Source organism: Schistocerca cancellata, chromosome 6, assembly GCF_023864275.1.
Source record: "Schistocerca cancellata isolate TAMUIC-IGC-003103 chromosome 6, iqSchCanc2.1, whole genome shotgun sequence".
NCBI classification, from domain to species: domain Eukaryota; kingdom Metazoa; phylum Arthropoda; class Insecta; order Orthoptera; family Acrididae; genus Schistocerca; species Schistocerca cancellata.
Window position 1 is genome coordinate 643,575,847 of NC_064631.1, and position 18,447 is coordinate 643,594,293.

Consider the following 18,447-nt stretch of genomic DNA (forward strand, 5'->3'; position numbering starts at 1 on the left):
TAGACGAAATTTGTAGTTAGTGTGATGGATGGCAGCTTGCTCTAAATGTAGAAAAATGTAAATGAATGTGGATTAGTAGAGAAAACAAACCCATAAGTTCGGTTTCAGCATTAGTAGCATTCTTCTTTATACAGTCACATCATTTAAATATCTGGGTGTAATGCTGCAAAGTGAGGTGAAATGGAATGAATGTATGAGGATTGTGGTAGGGAAGCTGAATGGTCAACTTCAGTTTCTTGGGCAAATCTGGTGAAAGTGTGGTTCATCTGTAAAGATGATAACATATAGGATATTAGTGTGACCTAGTCTTCAATATTACTCGAGTGTTTGGGATTCATACCAGGTCAGATCAACGGAAGACATCAGAACAATTCAGAGGTGGGCTGCTAGATTTATTACCAGTAGGTTCAATCAACATGCAAGTGCTATGGAAATGCTTTGGGAACTCAAATGGGAATCCCTGGAGGGAACACAAAGTTCTTTTCAAGGAACACTATTGGGAAAATTTAGAGAGCTAGAATTTGAAGCTGATTGCAAAATTATTCTACTGTTGCCAATACACATTTCATGCAAGGGCCATGAACAATAGAGAAATTAGGGCTCACAATGAGGCATAAAGACACTCAGTTTTTCCTTGCTCTATTTACAAATGCAACAGGAAAATAAATGAGTAGTACTGGTACAGGGTACACTCCACTATGCACTGTACAGTGGCTTGTGGAGTATATATGTAAATGTATTAGAGATGAGCAAGAAATGAGGATATGAAAGGGTTTGCTTCAGCTGCAACCCATCACAGTCCTCATGTCAGTGTACAAGAAGTTGCTGCAATGACTGGTGTCAGTCTTCGAGATGTGTGACGAATAGTACACAGTCATGAGCTCCACCGACACCAGCTGTCACAGACACAAGCATAGAAATGGTTTCAATTGGAGAGGCACTTTCTGTGAATGGACTAAGAATAATTTCACTCTGTAGACACCATGTAAAGTTTTACGATCTCTGTTGGATCCACATTTGCAAATTATGATATCATGAACCATCATAATATGCACTGCTGGGCCACAGAGAATCCTAGGTGGGTTGTCATATTGATCAACAAAGAAAATTGTCTATTAATGTGTGTGTGTGTGTGTGTGTGTGTGTGTGTGTGTGTGTGTGTGGAATCCTTGGAGAAGAACTCACTGGTGCATGTAACTAAGCAGGTACTCTGACGGGTAAGATGTACAGAGCCTTTATCGTCCACGATTTAGGTGCAATCCTTGAAAATGTCAATCTAGACATTAGGGGCTGTATGTGGATGCAGAACAATGGCCACTCAGCCTATTATGTGTGTGATGTGCAAAAATGGATATCAGATTTCCTGGAACAGATAGGGCACCACCGTGGCCCACATGGTTGTCCAATTTAACGTCAGTGTTACGTGTATGCTATAGGGAAAGTTGGGTAACACAGAATATGTACAAAGTCCTAGAGGAAAGAATAAGAATGGAAGGCCAAGAATGAAGTGTTCAGATTAAAGAGGGTGTACAACATGGATGCAGTCTTTTGCAATGATGGAACATATGTTAGAGCATTAGGAAATAACTTCCATGGTACTTGAAGCAGCTGCAGAGGGTAAAAACTGTAGGGAAAGAGAGACTGGAATATATCCAACAAATAAATGAGGATGTAGCGTGCAAATGCTACTTTGAGATGAAGAGGTTAGGACAGGAAATAAATCCATTGCGGGTCACATTAAAAATGTCAGGAGACCATTGACCACAAAGAAATTCTTTTTGTGGGAATGTCTAAGAAATCATGTTTATTTCACCAAACCCACAAACAACCCTAGATAACTTCAAACAGTGTTTCCAAGAAGCTTGTTACTACGTGAAACTAGTAACTTTAGATATCATCCACAAGTTGTTTAGGAGGCACATTGAGTTGTGCAGTCAGTAAAATGAGAACTCATTTGAAATCTCATTTTAATACAAATTTCACCACTAGATCATCCATCTGAACACAGCCAATTATGTGCAACATGTGTGTCCACCCTTAAGACTTTTAATGTTTCTAATCCCATAAAGGAAACTGATACACATTTTATTTAAATTGATTGACACACAATAGGTTTAAATACATCAGCTAAGGAATTACAACTCACTGTACCTCTCTGGAAAATTTCTAAATTAATTATGTTCATAATTCTGCCAAAAGTGTAATGGCTCTTACATTTACTTATCTAAATAAATATTATTTTCACATATTATTTTGAAACAGCTTAAAAATATCTTATTTGAAACAGCTTATAAATATCTTATTTGAAACAGCTTATACATCAGTTGAAGTTTTCCTAACAATTAATTATTTTATTTTATTTATGCATCTGCAGACAATTATTGTAGGGATGTTGCCCAAATGTACACACAAATTTCTGTGAAATCATTTCATGAAAATGGAATGTACAAACATATACATAAAAAATACTAAAAATGATTATATGTGTACACACACACACACACACACACACACACACACACACACACACACACACACACACACTTATGTTGTTATATATTTATAGTCATGTGTTTCAAAGGATTTTACTTTTGTCCTCCCTAACCAGCAAATATTTTTATACACAACAATACTTCAGTAAAGATATTAAATTACACAGCTGTCCATTAAGTATGCAATATAATGTAAAGTAAAGGATCAAAAGACAATATTTTTAGTTTTGCCGTAGTATAAATATTATCAGAAAAAACATGATAGATCAATACAGTCTCTTACCAAGTAAAAACATTGTTTGAGTAGAATTTTTTTAAATTCTGCTTTAAATTTATTTCATGTTCTAACTTTATGATGTAGACTAGCAGTCTGTTGTAAAGTTTAAAACCAATATGACTCGACTGCCATGTGTATCTGTTCTTTTGTTCACTGAGTATAGGGTGCTTGCTATTTTGCATATTGCATATTGTTTTGTGCCTGGTTCCTCCAGGTGTCTTCAGTCCCCAGGGCTGCTAGGTCCTTCGTCAGGTTGTCCATCCAGCATTGCCTTGGTCATCCAATGGGGCGTTTGGTGTTTGGTTTCCCCCCTAGTGCCATTTTTGCCTGTCTTCCATCTGGCATACGGGCTATATGGCTTACTCAGTGTATTCTTTTGCTCTTTATCTTCTGTAGGATAGTTGGTTGTCGCATCAGAAAGTAGATTTCCTCGTTTTTCCTCCTCCTTCATTCTCTGTTATCTAAAACTGGTCTCATATCTCCCTCATTATTCTTCTTGCAAATATTAGTAGTTATTCCTTTTCTCACTTAGTCATGCTCCATGTTTCTGAATTGTACATTACTGCTGGGCATATCACTGCATTGTAGATTTTCATCTTAGTGTTCACTGAGATCAATTTAGAGCCTAGCGTCTCTCTGAGGGAATGCATCATTTCTTCCTCACTGCTGTTCTTTCTTTGATGTCAATTTTTATGTTGTTGTCTGTGGTAAACCAAGATCCCAAGTATTTGAACTGGTTTAGTCTCTTGAACCTCTTGCCATCTATCTCAAGAAATTCTTCCTGCTCTTGTCTCCTTCCTAACTGCATGAACTTCTGTTTTGTCATGATTCACACTTTGAGCCCTACCTTCTGCACATAATTGTCAATTTTCTGGTAAATTCCTTTCAACTCATGCTTTGATTCACTTAGTAGTACTATGTCATCTGCATATGCAAGACAATTGTAGTTATCATCCAGCTGTGCTCCAGCCCACTCCTGTTGCCTACACTCTTTTATTACTTTCTCTAAGATGACACTGAACGGAACACATGAGAGAGTATCCCCTTGTCTCAGGCCTGTCTCAGTTTCTGATGTGGCTCCTCAGAAAGATACTGCTGTCTTTGACCCTTCCATACAAACCCTTCCATACAAGCTTGCACCATTCTCACTAGCTTCTCAGGGATTCTGCAGTCATGCATTACACTGTATAGGCTATTCCTGTGGATTCTGTCATATGCACGTTGAAAATCTACGAACTGGCTGTAGACATCTTTATCATATTCCCAGTGTTTTTCAAAGAATTGTCTTAGTGTGAAAATGTGATCTATTGTCAATCGGTCTGATCGAAAGCCAGCTTGGCACTCCTGTATGTTGTTCTCTAGGAATGGTTGTAATTTTCTGAAGATAATGATGGACAGTAACTTATACGTTACATTCAACAAGCTGATTCTTCTGTAGTTACCACATTCCATTTTGCTTCCCTTCTTGTATATTGGGCATATTATAGGCAATTTCCATTCTTCTGGCAGTGTCTCCTCCCATATCAACTGGATCAGTTTATATGTCTCTAAGTGTAAGCTCATCTCCTACCTTCCAAAATTCAAAGAAGTTCTCTTGCTGAACTAGCACTCCTGAAAATAAGGACATAAGTTTGGAAAGTAGAAGATGAGTTACTGGTAGAAGTAAAGCTGTGAGGGCAGTCATGAGTCGTGCTTGGATAGCTCAGCTGGTAGAGCACTAGCCTGGAAAAGCTAAAAATTTCATGTTCAAGCCTCAGTTCAGCACACAGTTTTAATCTGCCATGAAGGTTCATATCGGAACACACACCACTGCAAAGTGAAAATTCATTCTGGAAAAGATATAATTGCTTGAAAGTATTAAGGCAATTCGTATAATCCACCATATGGTATTCTCTAGTCTCTAAAATTCACAGAGCGAGGTTGCATATTGGTTAGCATACTGGACTTGCATACAAAAGGATGACAATTGAAATCTGCATCCAGCCATCCAGATTTAGGTTTTCTGTGATTTCCCTAAATTTCCCCATGCTAGTGACACTGATTCCTTTGAAATGGTACAGTTGACTTCCTTCACTATCTTTGAAACACTCTGAGCTTAATTACATCTCTACTAACCTTGACATCAATGGGACATTAAACAATAATCTTCCTTCCTTCCTTTTTTTCTTTAAAATTCTATGTTAAACATTAAAACTATATTCTCCATCAACACCTCACCTTTTTCCTCCTGATCTATATATTCTTAATAGTAATAGGCTACTGATTCATTTTTAAATGCTTTATATTTCATACTTTGTACACCGTGTACAGCAAATGAGGTGCTGATTGAGAAGGTAAAGTTCAATCTTTAACTTGTTGGAATGAAAGAGTTTTAAATAGTACAAGAGGTTATTTGTCTGGTGTCATACATACACTGTGCAGTCTGCTGTTGTGTGGTCATGACATGTTTCTATCATCTGTGCCCAAAGGTGTAAAGAAGTTCCAACAATTTTTCAGTATCAAACATTTTCCAGTAGAGAATCTCCCAGATATCAGGACAGTCAATGTGTGTAGCACAAGAAGTAATGTCTGTTGACATCATTGTTCTTGGTCACTCATTTTATCTTATAAAAAAAAAATGTGAAAATAAAAAATATAATACAATGGAACTGTAAATCATAGAGCATTTCCAATCTAACTGTGGATTCTGCTTAGTGCTCTTTCTATGTGACTGATGTATGAGCATTCCAGCTGCTACGTTCCTTTGTTTATAATTTTAAATGTTTAAAAACTTTATTATGAGAAGCAATGTCAACCACATTTTTGCTTCAGTATTTGAGTTGCTGTACGTGATTGTGAACATTATTTAAGAACACATCAAACGTTTCTCTAATCCATTTTATTCATTATTTTTGATAGATCATCCCACAAAACATTTGACCATTTTTTAAAAGTTTTCTATGTTTTTGAGAATAATATCCTGGTCTTCATGATACCCCTTGTAGCTTTTGACTTGTTTTGATACTGACTTTTTAAACTGTCATTACTTATGAATTTTGCCTTAGCAATTACTTTTAATATACTCTTGTAAATCCTAACAATCTATAAACTGTGGGTTTGTGGATGTGTTTGTTTTAGAAATTATTATTTTTAAGAGTTCCACAGGAATTTTTAATGTCAGCTGTAAATCCACAAATTTGACTTGATGTTATCATGGGACATGTATCTTGACATCTTTCTGGAAAGCACATTATGAAATTTCTCATGAAAACTGAGAGAAAGGTATTATATACATAATTTGTATTTGTTGGGGACAACACTTCTGCCCAGGACTCATTAGTTATGATACTTGTAAAGTTTACACAGTTTTCTGCAAAATAATTTCCTTTTATACATGGAGTATGTTTATGTTTCTTCCAATGGCACCAAAGGAATTCTGAGAACAAGAGCATTGTGGTTTGATGATCCTAAATCAGTAATTGTTACTTCCACTTCTGTAGATCCTAATTTGAAAATATATTGTCTGTAAGACTATTTCTATTGTCCGTTGTTATTCTAGTTTCACGTATGCGAGGAAATAGGTTGATACTACATGAGAGATTTAAGAACTAATCTTTTAGCCTATTTTCCTTCATAAGATTTAAATTGAAGACCCCACACACAATTACAGAGGCTCTTGCAGTAAAAAGAATGTTAAGCAGTGTTTCTAATTGGTTAATGACTATATCTATATCCCCAGTGGGTGGTCAATATATCGCTATGATTATGACTTCATTGTATTTCATACAACAGTAAATCTGCTCCTTCAAACTGTTTTTCCATGCTCAGTGAGTTGGCTGCACTCCTTCCTTTATACGTGATACTTGATTTGATAAATATACATGATGATCTGTTTTTGTGCATTTTTTCTACAGTATTGACTTGCCAACTTGTATGGGTGAATTTTATTGCAACTTAGTTCCAACTTCTGTTCTAAGCTTATTTCCATCTGAAGCACCTTTGATACATTACACTGAAAACTTCAGTTTTGTACAAATAATATTAGAAAAGGATGGATTGCTACTCACCATAAAAATGACACACAGTGTTACAGACAGGCACAACAAAAATACATTTACACATTTAGCTTTCAGTCAGTGCCTTCTTCAGGAAAGAAACACACACACATTCACACAAGCAAGTCCATCTCAAACACCATGCAAATCCCTATTCATAGCCCCTTTGAACCATGATCCTCCCCCTCTCACACCTAATCACCCCTTTCTCATCTTCCTGGAATTCCTTACCTCCAACTTAGCCTCACCATCCTTCCCCACATCCCTTCCTATGAACACCAATCTTTCAACAGAAGAAAGGCTAGCCATGCACAACCTCGAAACAAATCCTGACCTAATCATTCTACCTGCAGACAAAGGTTTCACCACTGTCGTTAGGAAATGCAGTGACTACCTGGTGGAAGGACCATGCCAATTATCTAACTACTTCACCTATAAACTCTGTCAGAGTGACCCCATCCCAGAAGTCCAACATAACCTCCAGTCCCTACTTAAAGCCTTAAGTACTTCCCAGAAGCGCTCTCCTGAATCCATTTTCATCCTTGACCCTATGGCACCCCATGCACCCACCTTCTACGTGCTCCCCAACATCCACAAATCCAACAATCCTAGATGCCCCGTTGTTCCTGGTTATTGTGCCACCACTGAAAGGATTTTGGTCCTCATTGAGCAACGCCTCCAACCAACTGCCCAAAATCTAGCCTCCCACATCAAAGATACCAACCACTTCCTTCATTATCTTTCCATCATCCCCACCCCTTAACTCCTGAATCCGTACATGTCACTGTTGATGCCATTTCCATATACATCAGTATTCCTCATGCAAATGGTCTTACCACTACTGAACACTACCTTTGCCAACATCCTTCACATGCTAAACCAACACCCACATTCCTCATACACCTTACTCACTCTATCTTAACACAAAACTACTATGAACAAATCTGTGGCACAGCCACAGGCACCCACATGGCACCCTCCTATGCCAACCTATTTATGAACCACCTAGAGGAAACCTTCCAAAATCCCAAGCCCATGGTCTTGTTCAGATTCATTGATGATATCTTCACGATCTGTATTGAGGGCCAAGATATCCTATCTTCATTGCTTCACAACCTCAACACCTTCTCTCCCACACGCTTCACCTGGTCCTCCCCAAAACTGAGTGCCACCTTCCCAGATGTTGACCTCTTCCTCTCTGATGGCTTCATCTACACCTCTGTCCACATCAAACTCACTAACCACTAACAGTAACTGCATTTCAATAGCTGCCTTCCCTTCCACACCAAAGATTCCCTCTGATATAAGCTTAGCCAACCGTGGATGACATACCTGCTGTGATGAGAATTCCCTTGCCCAGTATGCTAAAGGGCTCACAAAGGCCTTCACAGACAGGCAATACCACCCCAATCCTTGTTCACAAACAGATTTCCTTTGTCACATCTCAACACTCATGCAATCTTCCCACCACCCCCAAGAATCAGCTACACACAAGTGCCTCCCCTCATCATCCCATATCACCCTGGACTGGAACAACTGAACCATATCCTTCCACAGAGCTTTGACTGTCTGTCATCCTGCCCTGTGGCAGATCAAGGTGCAAGACCTTCCCAATCCACCCACCCAGTACTTCCTAGTCCTGTTCTGTCATGGGCGTATCCAACCCCATGAAAGCAGCTGTTTCATATACCAGCTCTACTGCATACACTGCACACCCTTTTATGTTGGTTTGGCTACCAACCAGCTGTTCACCAGAATGAACAGCCATCAGCAAACTGTAGCTAAGAGTGTGGTTGACCACCCTGTGGCACAACACACATCCTAACATAACATGCTTGATTTAAATGATTGCTTCTCAACCTGGGCCATTTCTGGATCCTCACCTCCACCACCATCTTCTCTACACTACATAGAGGGTAATTATCCTTACATCACATTCGGTGCTCCCAAAATTATCCCAGCCTCAAGCTATGGTAATCTAATATACCCACACCCTCCACCCATCATTTCCCACCTCCACTGTCCTATCAACTCCTCCCTATTCTCATCCCCTCGCCATAATTGTGTGCCATCCTCTGCCAATAGCCAACACACATGCCCATCTTTCCCCTTCCCTGTTGGTCTATTTTTTTAACCCCCCCCCCCCCCAGCTTTCACTTCCCTGCCCCACAGCCTCCTAAATTTGTTCCTGGCAGTCTTCTCACACCTCCATCTAGACCCTGCATGCTCCAGCAGACAGCATTCTTCTCTTCCCCGCACCCCCCATGACTACTCCACTATCCCTCCCCTTCACTGCCCCACTCCAGATTGGCGCTCAGTTACTGACAGTTGCGTTCTGGTCCAATCTGCTGGAGATGGTGATTTTGTGTACTCGAGTTGTGCTTGCTTGTGTGGATGAGTGCGTTTTTTCTTTTGTGAAGATGGCTTTGGCTGAAAGCTAGATGTGTAACAATCTTATCGTTGTGCCCGTCGGCGTTTATCATCTTTATGGTGAGTAGCAATCTACATTGAAATTCCAACCTAGAGTTTCCTTTGGTTCAGTTTTGTATAAATTACATCTTCCACAACCTAAAGTTGTTGTGAATATAACCTATGAATCCTTTGACTAACTTTTCCTTTGTGACAGAACCAATTTAAAGCAGCAATGATTCTTACAGAATAGATTTTTTGGCACTTGATAACGAGGTACACCCGTATTTACATGAGTCCTAGCTTAGATGCAAGGGAATATATTTGTAACTTTTCAATAAATGGGTACCATATGACAGCCCAGAAATCACTTTATATCATACTGGAAGTGATTATAGGTAACAATTGTACATAGTACCCACTTTAACAAGTCCTTCTTTATTTAGCACAATTTACTTCCCAACAAAAAAGCACAACACAGGCATGTTTTCACAGCTAGACATTAGGACAAAGAAGATACAAAAGATAAACAAACAAAAGAAGTTACACACAATATAATGTTCAACTTCTAGGTTGCTGATTATTGCACTCATCACATTAGCCATTCCCCCACCCCATTTTGGAGGGACGTGTTCGAACAAACGAGACATTGTCACTTTGGAAACCTGGAGAGCCCCGGACCCCAAGGTACATGCATTTGATGTATTTGCCAGAACGGGTCTGTGGGGCTGGAGGGGGAGGGATATCTGGCATAAGAGGCTTAGGAGGATTGGCCAGAGGATCCACACCACTGGTGGGGGCTATGGTAACTCAGTGAACACTGGTTTCTGGTAGTCAACTGAGATTGTGACATGTTTTCCATTTTTATTGACTATGAAGGTCTTTGGCATTATGGGAAATCACAGTGAATGCATCTGAATAAATAAGAGCCAATGTAGACCTGACAATGTCATACCTAATCCATATCTGACGGCAAGAGAGGAGATCTTTTGGGAAAAAGAAGGGTCAATAACCTTGCCACAGTGGGGAAGGAGGGTGTAGTAAGTGCCCGCATTGCAACCTGCAGTTGATGTAGAAATTGGCCGTACTAGCCCATTTCCCAGTCACTCAAAGGGGATGAAGCAAAAAAGTTCACCTGTCACCTTCAATGCTTCACTGTAAACTAATTGTGCTGAAGAACACTTGATACTCTCCTTTAACATGCTATGGAATCCCAACAAAACCATAGGCAAGGCAACTGTCCACACCCCACCATGGCATGTAAAGGCACCCTTCAGAGTATGGTGCATACATTCTACCATCCTATTGCTACAGGGATGGTAGCTCATAATTTGCAGATGTTTGCAACCTGTCATACATAGCAATTCATTAAATAATTGGGAATCAAGATGGCCTCTGTCAGACGTAATTGCTGTAGTGAAAACAATATGACAGCCTCCACTAAGGACAGTCACAAAGACTTGAAAGCTCCTCAGCCGAACCCATCCAGGGGACTTTTCTGACACTGGAAGTGTTTGCCCTTCAGCAGGTCATTGATAAGTTCTATAATACCTTCGACAGGTGTCACTGGTAATAACTGACCATACCTACAAACCTGTGAAACTCTTTGAGTGTGATGGGAAGGGGCATCTGCAAGATATCTGAGACTCTCTGATAAGTAGGAGAAATACCGTCTCTTGATACAAGGTATCAAAGAATTGTATTTTGTCTTTCTTTACTTTGATGCCGTATGTGTCAAGATGAGGGAAAACTGCATTCAAATGGGAACTATGGTCACTCATAGTATCACAAAAAACCAACACATTATCCACATAGGAAAAAACCTGGATTAAGTCATGTAGAATCTCGTCTATAAAATGCTGCCACGTCTGGGCAACGTTACAAAGACCGAAAGATATGACATTTTGTTGAAATAGTCTGAAAGTCACTGTGATGGTGGTTTTGTGCTTGTCTGCCTCTGACTTTGGAAATTGTGCAATAGCCTTAGTGTAGTCTGCTTGTAAAATCCAAAAAAATCGATATTGGGTTCCAGTCTGGTGTAGTGTGGGAGTTCAGTCCCCTTTAGTCACACACAAACACCAAGACTTGGCCCTTTGGAGAATCATTTGTGAGGGGGCAGCCCATGCACTGTTAGAGCGAGACACTGTTCCATCTCCAGAGTAAAATTTTCACTCTGCAGCGGAATGTGCACTGATATGAAATTTTCTGGTAGATTAAAACTCTGTGTCAGACTGAGACTCAAACTCAGGAACTTTGTCTTTTGCGGGCAAGTGCTCTACCGACTGAGCTACCCAAGCATGACTCAAGACCCATCCTCACAGTTTTATTTCCACCAGTACCTCATCTTTTACCTTCCAAACTTCACAGAAGCTCTCCTGCAAAAGCCGGCCGCAGTGGTCTAGCGGTTCAGGCGCTCAGTCCGGAACCGCGCGACTGCTACGGTCGCAGGTTCGAATCCTGCCTCGGGCATGGTTGTGTGTGATGTCCTTAGGTTAGTTAGGTTTAAGTAGTTCTAAGTTCTAGGGGACTGATGACCACAGATGTTAAGTCCCATAGTACTCAGAACCATTTGAACCATTTTTTCTCCTGCAAAACTTGCAGAACTAGTACTCCTGGGAGAAAGGATATTATGGCGACATGGCTTAGCCACAGCCTGGGGGATGTTTCCAGAATGAAATTTTCACTCTGCAGCAGGCTGTGCACTGGTATGAAACTTCTTGGCAGATTAAAACTGTGTTATGAACCAAGACTCGAACTTGGAACCATTACCTCACACAGGCAAGTGCTCTAGCCTGTGCTGAAGGTCCCAAGTCCGAGTCTCACTTCAGCACACAGTTTTAATCTGCCAGGAAGTTTCACCATTCCATCTGGTAGTATCGCTTCGAAAGCAGCTTTAGCTGCCTTTAACTTCTCCAGAGATAACCGGCATGGGCAGAAAGTGACAGGCTGTCATGGAGTTGTATGAATGTGGTGGATGGTGGAATGTTGCCATTGGCTCAGTGCCGATATCTGATGTGTAACCATAGAGAATTTTTCGAGCAACTGCTGTGCAATGTCATTGGCCAGTTGGGCAACGTCAGTGGGTGCTGTCATTAAACCTTGTAACTCTGCCTGAGCTTCATACAGAGCCTTCTCCATGTTGGTGATCTGTTGCTTGAGTATATCATTGCTGTCAGTTAGGCCTCTTACAGGTTCTTCTTCTTCTTTGAGGAAAAGCTCATTGAGATGAGTAATATCATGCCACAGTTAAGAGAAGCCCACTCTGTATAGTTGTGCGGAAGAGATAACGCAGACTTCTTGCATCTTGCATGCGTGTGCACTCTGCAGCAAAGTATGCACACAATGAGCAGAAGTTGTCGCAACACAGGTGATGTGGAAGACGCGGAAATCTTCATGGCTTAATCTGGTGGGATGACATCTGGTGTCTATCGTGGAAGGGAGTGTCACTACATCCAGAGACAACACAAGATGATGATAACAGAGGGCCGTAGATAAAGAAACAAATGAAGAAAATCAGCATCCAATATGGGCCAGACCCATCAGTCACTGAGAAAATCCATGAAAGTGAGAGAAACTACCCTTCAGATTCAATGTCATATGCCTCCAACCATATGTCTGAACTGAAGGTTGATTTGCAGCCATTAGTATAGGGGTGCCAGGAAACTGAGGCTTGTCCTTCAAATCCCACAGAAAAACGCTTATCTACATAACAGACATCTTATCCAAAGTGAATAATCCTGAAGATACATTTAGCAGAACCTGAGGCATTGTGCATTTCAGGTAGGTGCTTACTGGTTGTAGAACAGACATGCATGCCTCTGCATGTCCACTGTTGTTGTCTGGGAACCCGCACTGTCGTGAACATTGTCTAGCATTCCGCATGAAGCATCTGTGGAACCAACACCATTCGAATTTGCAGGGCGGCCACTCACTGGTGCACCATGTTATCCTTGGGCTGCCATCTGGCAGCTTGGCATTGAATCTTGCCAGTTCAGTGAGGATTCACTCCATAGGTGGCTCTGATGGTTGCTTGACTAAGTTCCCAGCATGCAAAACATAATTTGGCATGCAGGATGTGCACGGTTCAGCACCAGGGTCCGTAACCTCACCATTCGCTGCACACGAATTAACCGTGTCATCACACAAGTGCCACAGTGTCTGCCTTTAAACCCAGTTCATCCACAGTAGGGTCAGGAAATGTGGACAAAACTCTATAAACAGCCTGCAAGAGGTGACATTACTAAATTAATTTTATTGACTGTTCTGAAAGGAGTTCCAGGCGTGTCGAAGTATAGCAGCTAGGAGTGGTTACACCAGTACCGAAATTGCTGTCCACAATCTTTTTCAAAGGAGATTCTGGGGTCACAAGGAAACACTGCAAATAAGTTTAGACACTGCGAAAGAACAATGAGGCAGAATATCCTCCACTGGCTCATTAATGTTGAAGTCCAGCTGCAAAACGGCAAAAGCGAATTGGTCTGCTTCTGAAGTAAAGTTATGAAGCTGAAAAATGGCACCCACTTGCAGGAACCATAACTGCAGCCTTGTAGGCCAAAAAGGCAGTAGCTTTATAGTACCCCATCATGAGATGTCGTCAGAAGAGGGATTATGTAATTCAGGAACAGTAGGAGACTGTAGGGAAGAGCCAGGTGCTGGCAATACTTAACCTTCTGTCTTGACGGTGGCTTGTGGTATCCTCATAATGTCAGACCATACTTCTGGGTCAGAATATAAAAGAAATTCCACAATAGACCACGTTGGAGTCACCGCTACAAGTGACAAGTGTACTCCTATGCACTTTAATGACATGTTCTTTATTTACCACAATTTACTTCCCAACAAAAAGGCACAACACAGGCACGTTTTCACAGCTATACACTAGTACTGAGAGATACAGAAGATAATCAAACGAAAGATATAACACACAATATAATGTTCAACTTCTTGGTTGTTGACCATTTCACCCACCACATGATCGTTTTACATGCAATATTAAAATTACTTTTTTTTTGCAGTGTGTGCTGGTATCACTACGCTGCTTCCTGATACTAACAAGGTGTCTCTTCAGTAATGTAATGCAGCAGTATCAAAGATGGCAGCCAGTAATGACACAATATGGTTTTGTTTTTTAGTGGTTTCATGACAGTGATAGTTATTTTAAGAACTGCTTTAAACCAATCCCTGCTGGTATTTTGGGCATCAAGAAAAGCAGAGAAGAAATATGAAAATAGAACAATTAATCTGTTATTGTACCAACAAAGCATAGTGAGATTTAGTTCATATTTTTCTTTAGCCTACACCTTTTCTTTCCAGGTTGTTTACATTGTTATTAAACTGCCTGCTAACATATTTGGTTATAGAGTGGAGCATTAAATTTCTTTTGCCTGTTCCTTATTGGATAAGACATACAGTATTTTTGAAACATATCATGTAATTATCAGTAAAATTGCTGCTTTGACTGAAAGGCTGAATGTTGTATACAAAACATGTTTTGTAATAAAAGGAAAATTTTGACTTACGTTACTGATAACCATACTTTTTAATATCCTAAAAACCTTGATATACACACATTATATTGATATGTCAGATGTCATTAAACACTGTACAACCGCTATACTTGTAGGCACTAGAAAATTACAAATCAGTTAAATAAACATAAATAAATAGACTAGCAAAGTTATTTACTTGTACCTTGACCCAGATCCTTTCCAGCATCACTGAGTTCTATCACTGTAAGACCAAAAGACACTTGGCTGCTCCCGAATAACTCATCAAATGCCATGCTTATTGCAAAAGTCCGGGACAAATTCATAGTGTAGACAATCATTCTTAATCAGAAGTACTGCAGTGACATGAGGTAAATTATAACAGCACTGTTATGTAAAGAAACATAGAGTGTTAAGATTATAAGGTAGTTCATCCAATAATGTGTAGTAGCACAATGTTCAAGAGAATGAATCAAAGAGCTCTGAGGGATCTGAATCTCTTTATCGTATCCACTACCCATATTTTTTTATATACAGTATGGCACAAGGAACTGGAGTCATTGAAGGTAAAATGTAGTTTTGACACCAGAACAAATCTGTTGGTACTGAAGTGTGACTCAGATTAGCTAAATTAATAACTGCTGTTACAATTTAATTGTCACAGAAGTTTAATTTTTGTGCATTTGCACCTATAAAAATACAGGGTGTTTCAAAAAGGACTTTACAAATTTAAAAATTCATATAAATTTATTGAAAGAAGATACAGAGCTGAGTTTAGTGTTATTTTGTGGGAAAACACATCATCGGATATCAATTTCTTCCCAAACTCACTGTAGCATTGCAGGTATAACTTGCTCAGTGCCAGTGTAAATTTTTTGTGGGGGGCCATGCAGTTGACACATCAGGGCTAATCCATTGACCTGGAGAGCAGGTCATTGAAAAAATCCCAGATGTCAGCCAGGTAGTGGGGTGGTGCACCATCTCGCATGAAATAAACATTTCTTCATTGGTCACCTTCATCAGTCCGTGGTATCAAAAATTGTTGTAATGTATCCAGGTACACTATCCTGTTGATGGTTCTCTCACAGAAAAAAATGGGCTGTACACTTCGTTCTTGATCAATGAACACACACACATAAAAAGTTCAGTTTAGGGCTATCACGAACATGTTGCAGTGTTTGACATTGATTTTCACTGCCCCAAATCCTACAGTTGTGTGTGTTAATCTTGCCACTTAAGTGAAAAGTTGACTTGTCAGAAAAGATGATTTTGTCCAAGAAACGTTCATCCTCATGTAAACGATTTAACATATCTGCACAGAAGTTCTTGCGAGCAACTTTATCAGTGTCTTTCATTGCCTGCAAGATCGTCAGTCTGTACAATTTCAAATGCAAATGGTTTCTCTACTCATGCCGAACAGTCATATGTGGGATTTGCAGTTCGCGAGATACATGCCGGGTCAATTTCGTAGGGCTGTTGACAAAACATTGTCTCACTCAATGACGTCACCAGATGTTCTTGGATGACCTGATGATTTCCCATGTCTTACCGAGCACCCTGTTTCTACTAAACATTTATGCCACTCATAAATTGTAGGCCTTCTAGGAGGATCTTTAGCATACTCAGTATGGAAATTACACTGAACTATTGTCGCCGACTTCAATTCTTCAGACCAAAACACACAGCTAGCACGCTCATGCCCAGTGAAGGCTGCCATCTTTAATGAACTGCCATTAGCACTCCTTATGGTGTAATTCAGCACTAGTGAACTACACGAGACAAAACTTTATATAGCTCCCTACAAATTGACACTACAATCATCTCTGTAGGTACTATGAATTAATTTATATGAATTTTCAAAGATGTAAAATCCTTTTTGAGAAACTGTGTATTAGCATAACTCTATATAGAAGCTAAAATGTTTACACTGAGGAAATGTGTCAGAACACGCAAGTTCTAATGATTGCTTATTTTTGCATGTGCTATAATGAGTAATTTTTTTGGTTTATTTGAACATATTTTTGACTGAATGAAGATTTTTCTGTATTATCGTTATCTATTGACCATATGAATATTTGTTCATTTTGGATTCACCAAAATTTGTTTTCGGGTTGGAGTATCAAATAGTTCAACTGAATCCTTTTTCCACGAAATGCCAAATATCCCATTACAAAACAACACTCTAGGAGAGCTGTATAATATTATTGTAGCTATTGACAGGCTTACCAATAAACAGCAGAAGGAGCTGTTGCAAGCATTAATTAGCAACAAAGAAAGAGTAGTATAGTAAATTCCAAGACCCGTAAAATATATTGCTCAGAATTATATGTCAAAGATATTGTTCATTCTCACGTATGAAACTGTCATTAATTAAAATATCTGAATCTTTCATTGTTAACAATATGGCTAAGTTGATACACAATCAAATTGTGTGATATCCATTAAAGGTCTGAGATCACCAATATGAGGAGTAGGGGTTGAGGCAAAGTTTTTATCATTGGACATGAAGGAACTGGTGTCAGTAAAATTGCTCAGGCCATTGGCTAAAAGTAAAGGAAAGTTTTGTTATATTTGAGCAGTGGGAATAACATTTCCCATAGTTATTAAATTATATTCACTGAGAAAGGCCATAAAGAAGGCTGAACTCGGTTAATAAGAAAAATATTGTTTTCTAAATTATGGAAAATCTTTGCCCCTAGTACGTGTAATTACTAGATTCACTTTAAGAACAATCATGTTAAAAGGTATGACCAAACTGTTGTAGAAAAGATGATGTCAATCCACCAAGGAAAGAAGTAACTTCAGCAGAAAAAAGAAAATGAAAAAAAAGAGTACAAGGAAAAACAGAGCTAAGTTGAGGAGCAAAAATATGAGAGAGACTCAGAGAGATCCACACCATACATTTCTTTTCACTCCAATCATAGATCTCTTTTTTAGAAATGATTTTCTTTCTGTTGCCAGTCTGCATTTTATTTCCTACTTCTGCCACTGTCAAGTTATTTCACTGCCCAAATAACTGAAATCTATTAGTGTTAGCATCTCATTCCCCTTCATAATTTCATCGTTGCCTGACAATTCAAATACATACTATTAACCTTATTTAACATCTGGTGATGTTCAACTTATAACCTCTTTTCAAGACAATATGCATTCCCTTCTACTGATCTTCCAAGTCCTTTGCCATCTCTCTAACATAACGCAATGTCAACCTCAAAGTTTTATTTCTTCTCCCTGAACTTTAATTCCCTCTCCAAATATCTCCTTGGTTTCCTTAAATGTCTGTTCAATGTACAGATTGATATATGGAGAAAGGAGTAGCTGCCACACTCATTAGAAGTCATCATCACAAATTTAAGAACACAGATACTCACAAATTTTGCTTAAACGGCATACCTCCCTAGAAGCATGTGCATCAGATGCAGAATTTCAAACTGGAAAATCAAGGGTGGAATAATCACAATATTATGAAAAGGATAGACAGGTATCTCACCATATAGCGGAGATGTTGAGTCACAGATAGGCACCAACAAAAAGACTGTCAAACAAGTAAGCTTTTGACCAAAAAGGCCTTCATCAGAATTAGACCACACACACACACACACACACACACACACACACACACACACACGATCGCAAGTGACACATACATGACCACCAAGACACTGTGGTCATGTGCGTGAAAGTTGTGTTTGCATGTACAAGGATCATTCAATAATGAAAAGACAAATTGGTCTGGCAAAAAAACTGTT

General features: G+C 39.5%; 1 protein-coding gene across 1 annotated transcript in view; it reads left to right on the forward strand.

Moving 5' to 3' along the window:
- LOC126190908 (synaptic vesicle glycoprotein 2A-like) overlaps nucleotides 1-14,822 on the forward strand; it is a 188,471-nt gene extending 173,649 nt beyond the window's left edge. Inside the window, exon 12 of the mRNA XM_049931538.1 lies at nucleotides 14,228-14,822. Coding sequence (XP_049787495.1) covers nucleotides 14,228-14,283 — 56 coding nt within the window. The 3' untranslated portion in view covers nucleotides 14,284-14,822. The remainder of the gene's footprint in view (nucleotides 1-14,227) is intronic.
- Nucleotides 14,823-18,447: the final 3,625 nt, after the last annotated feature.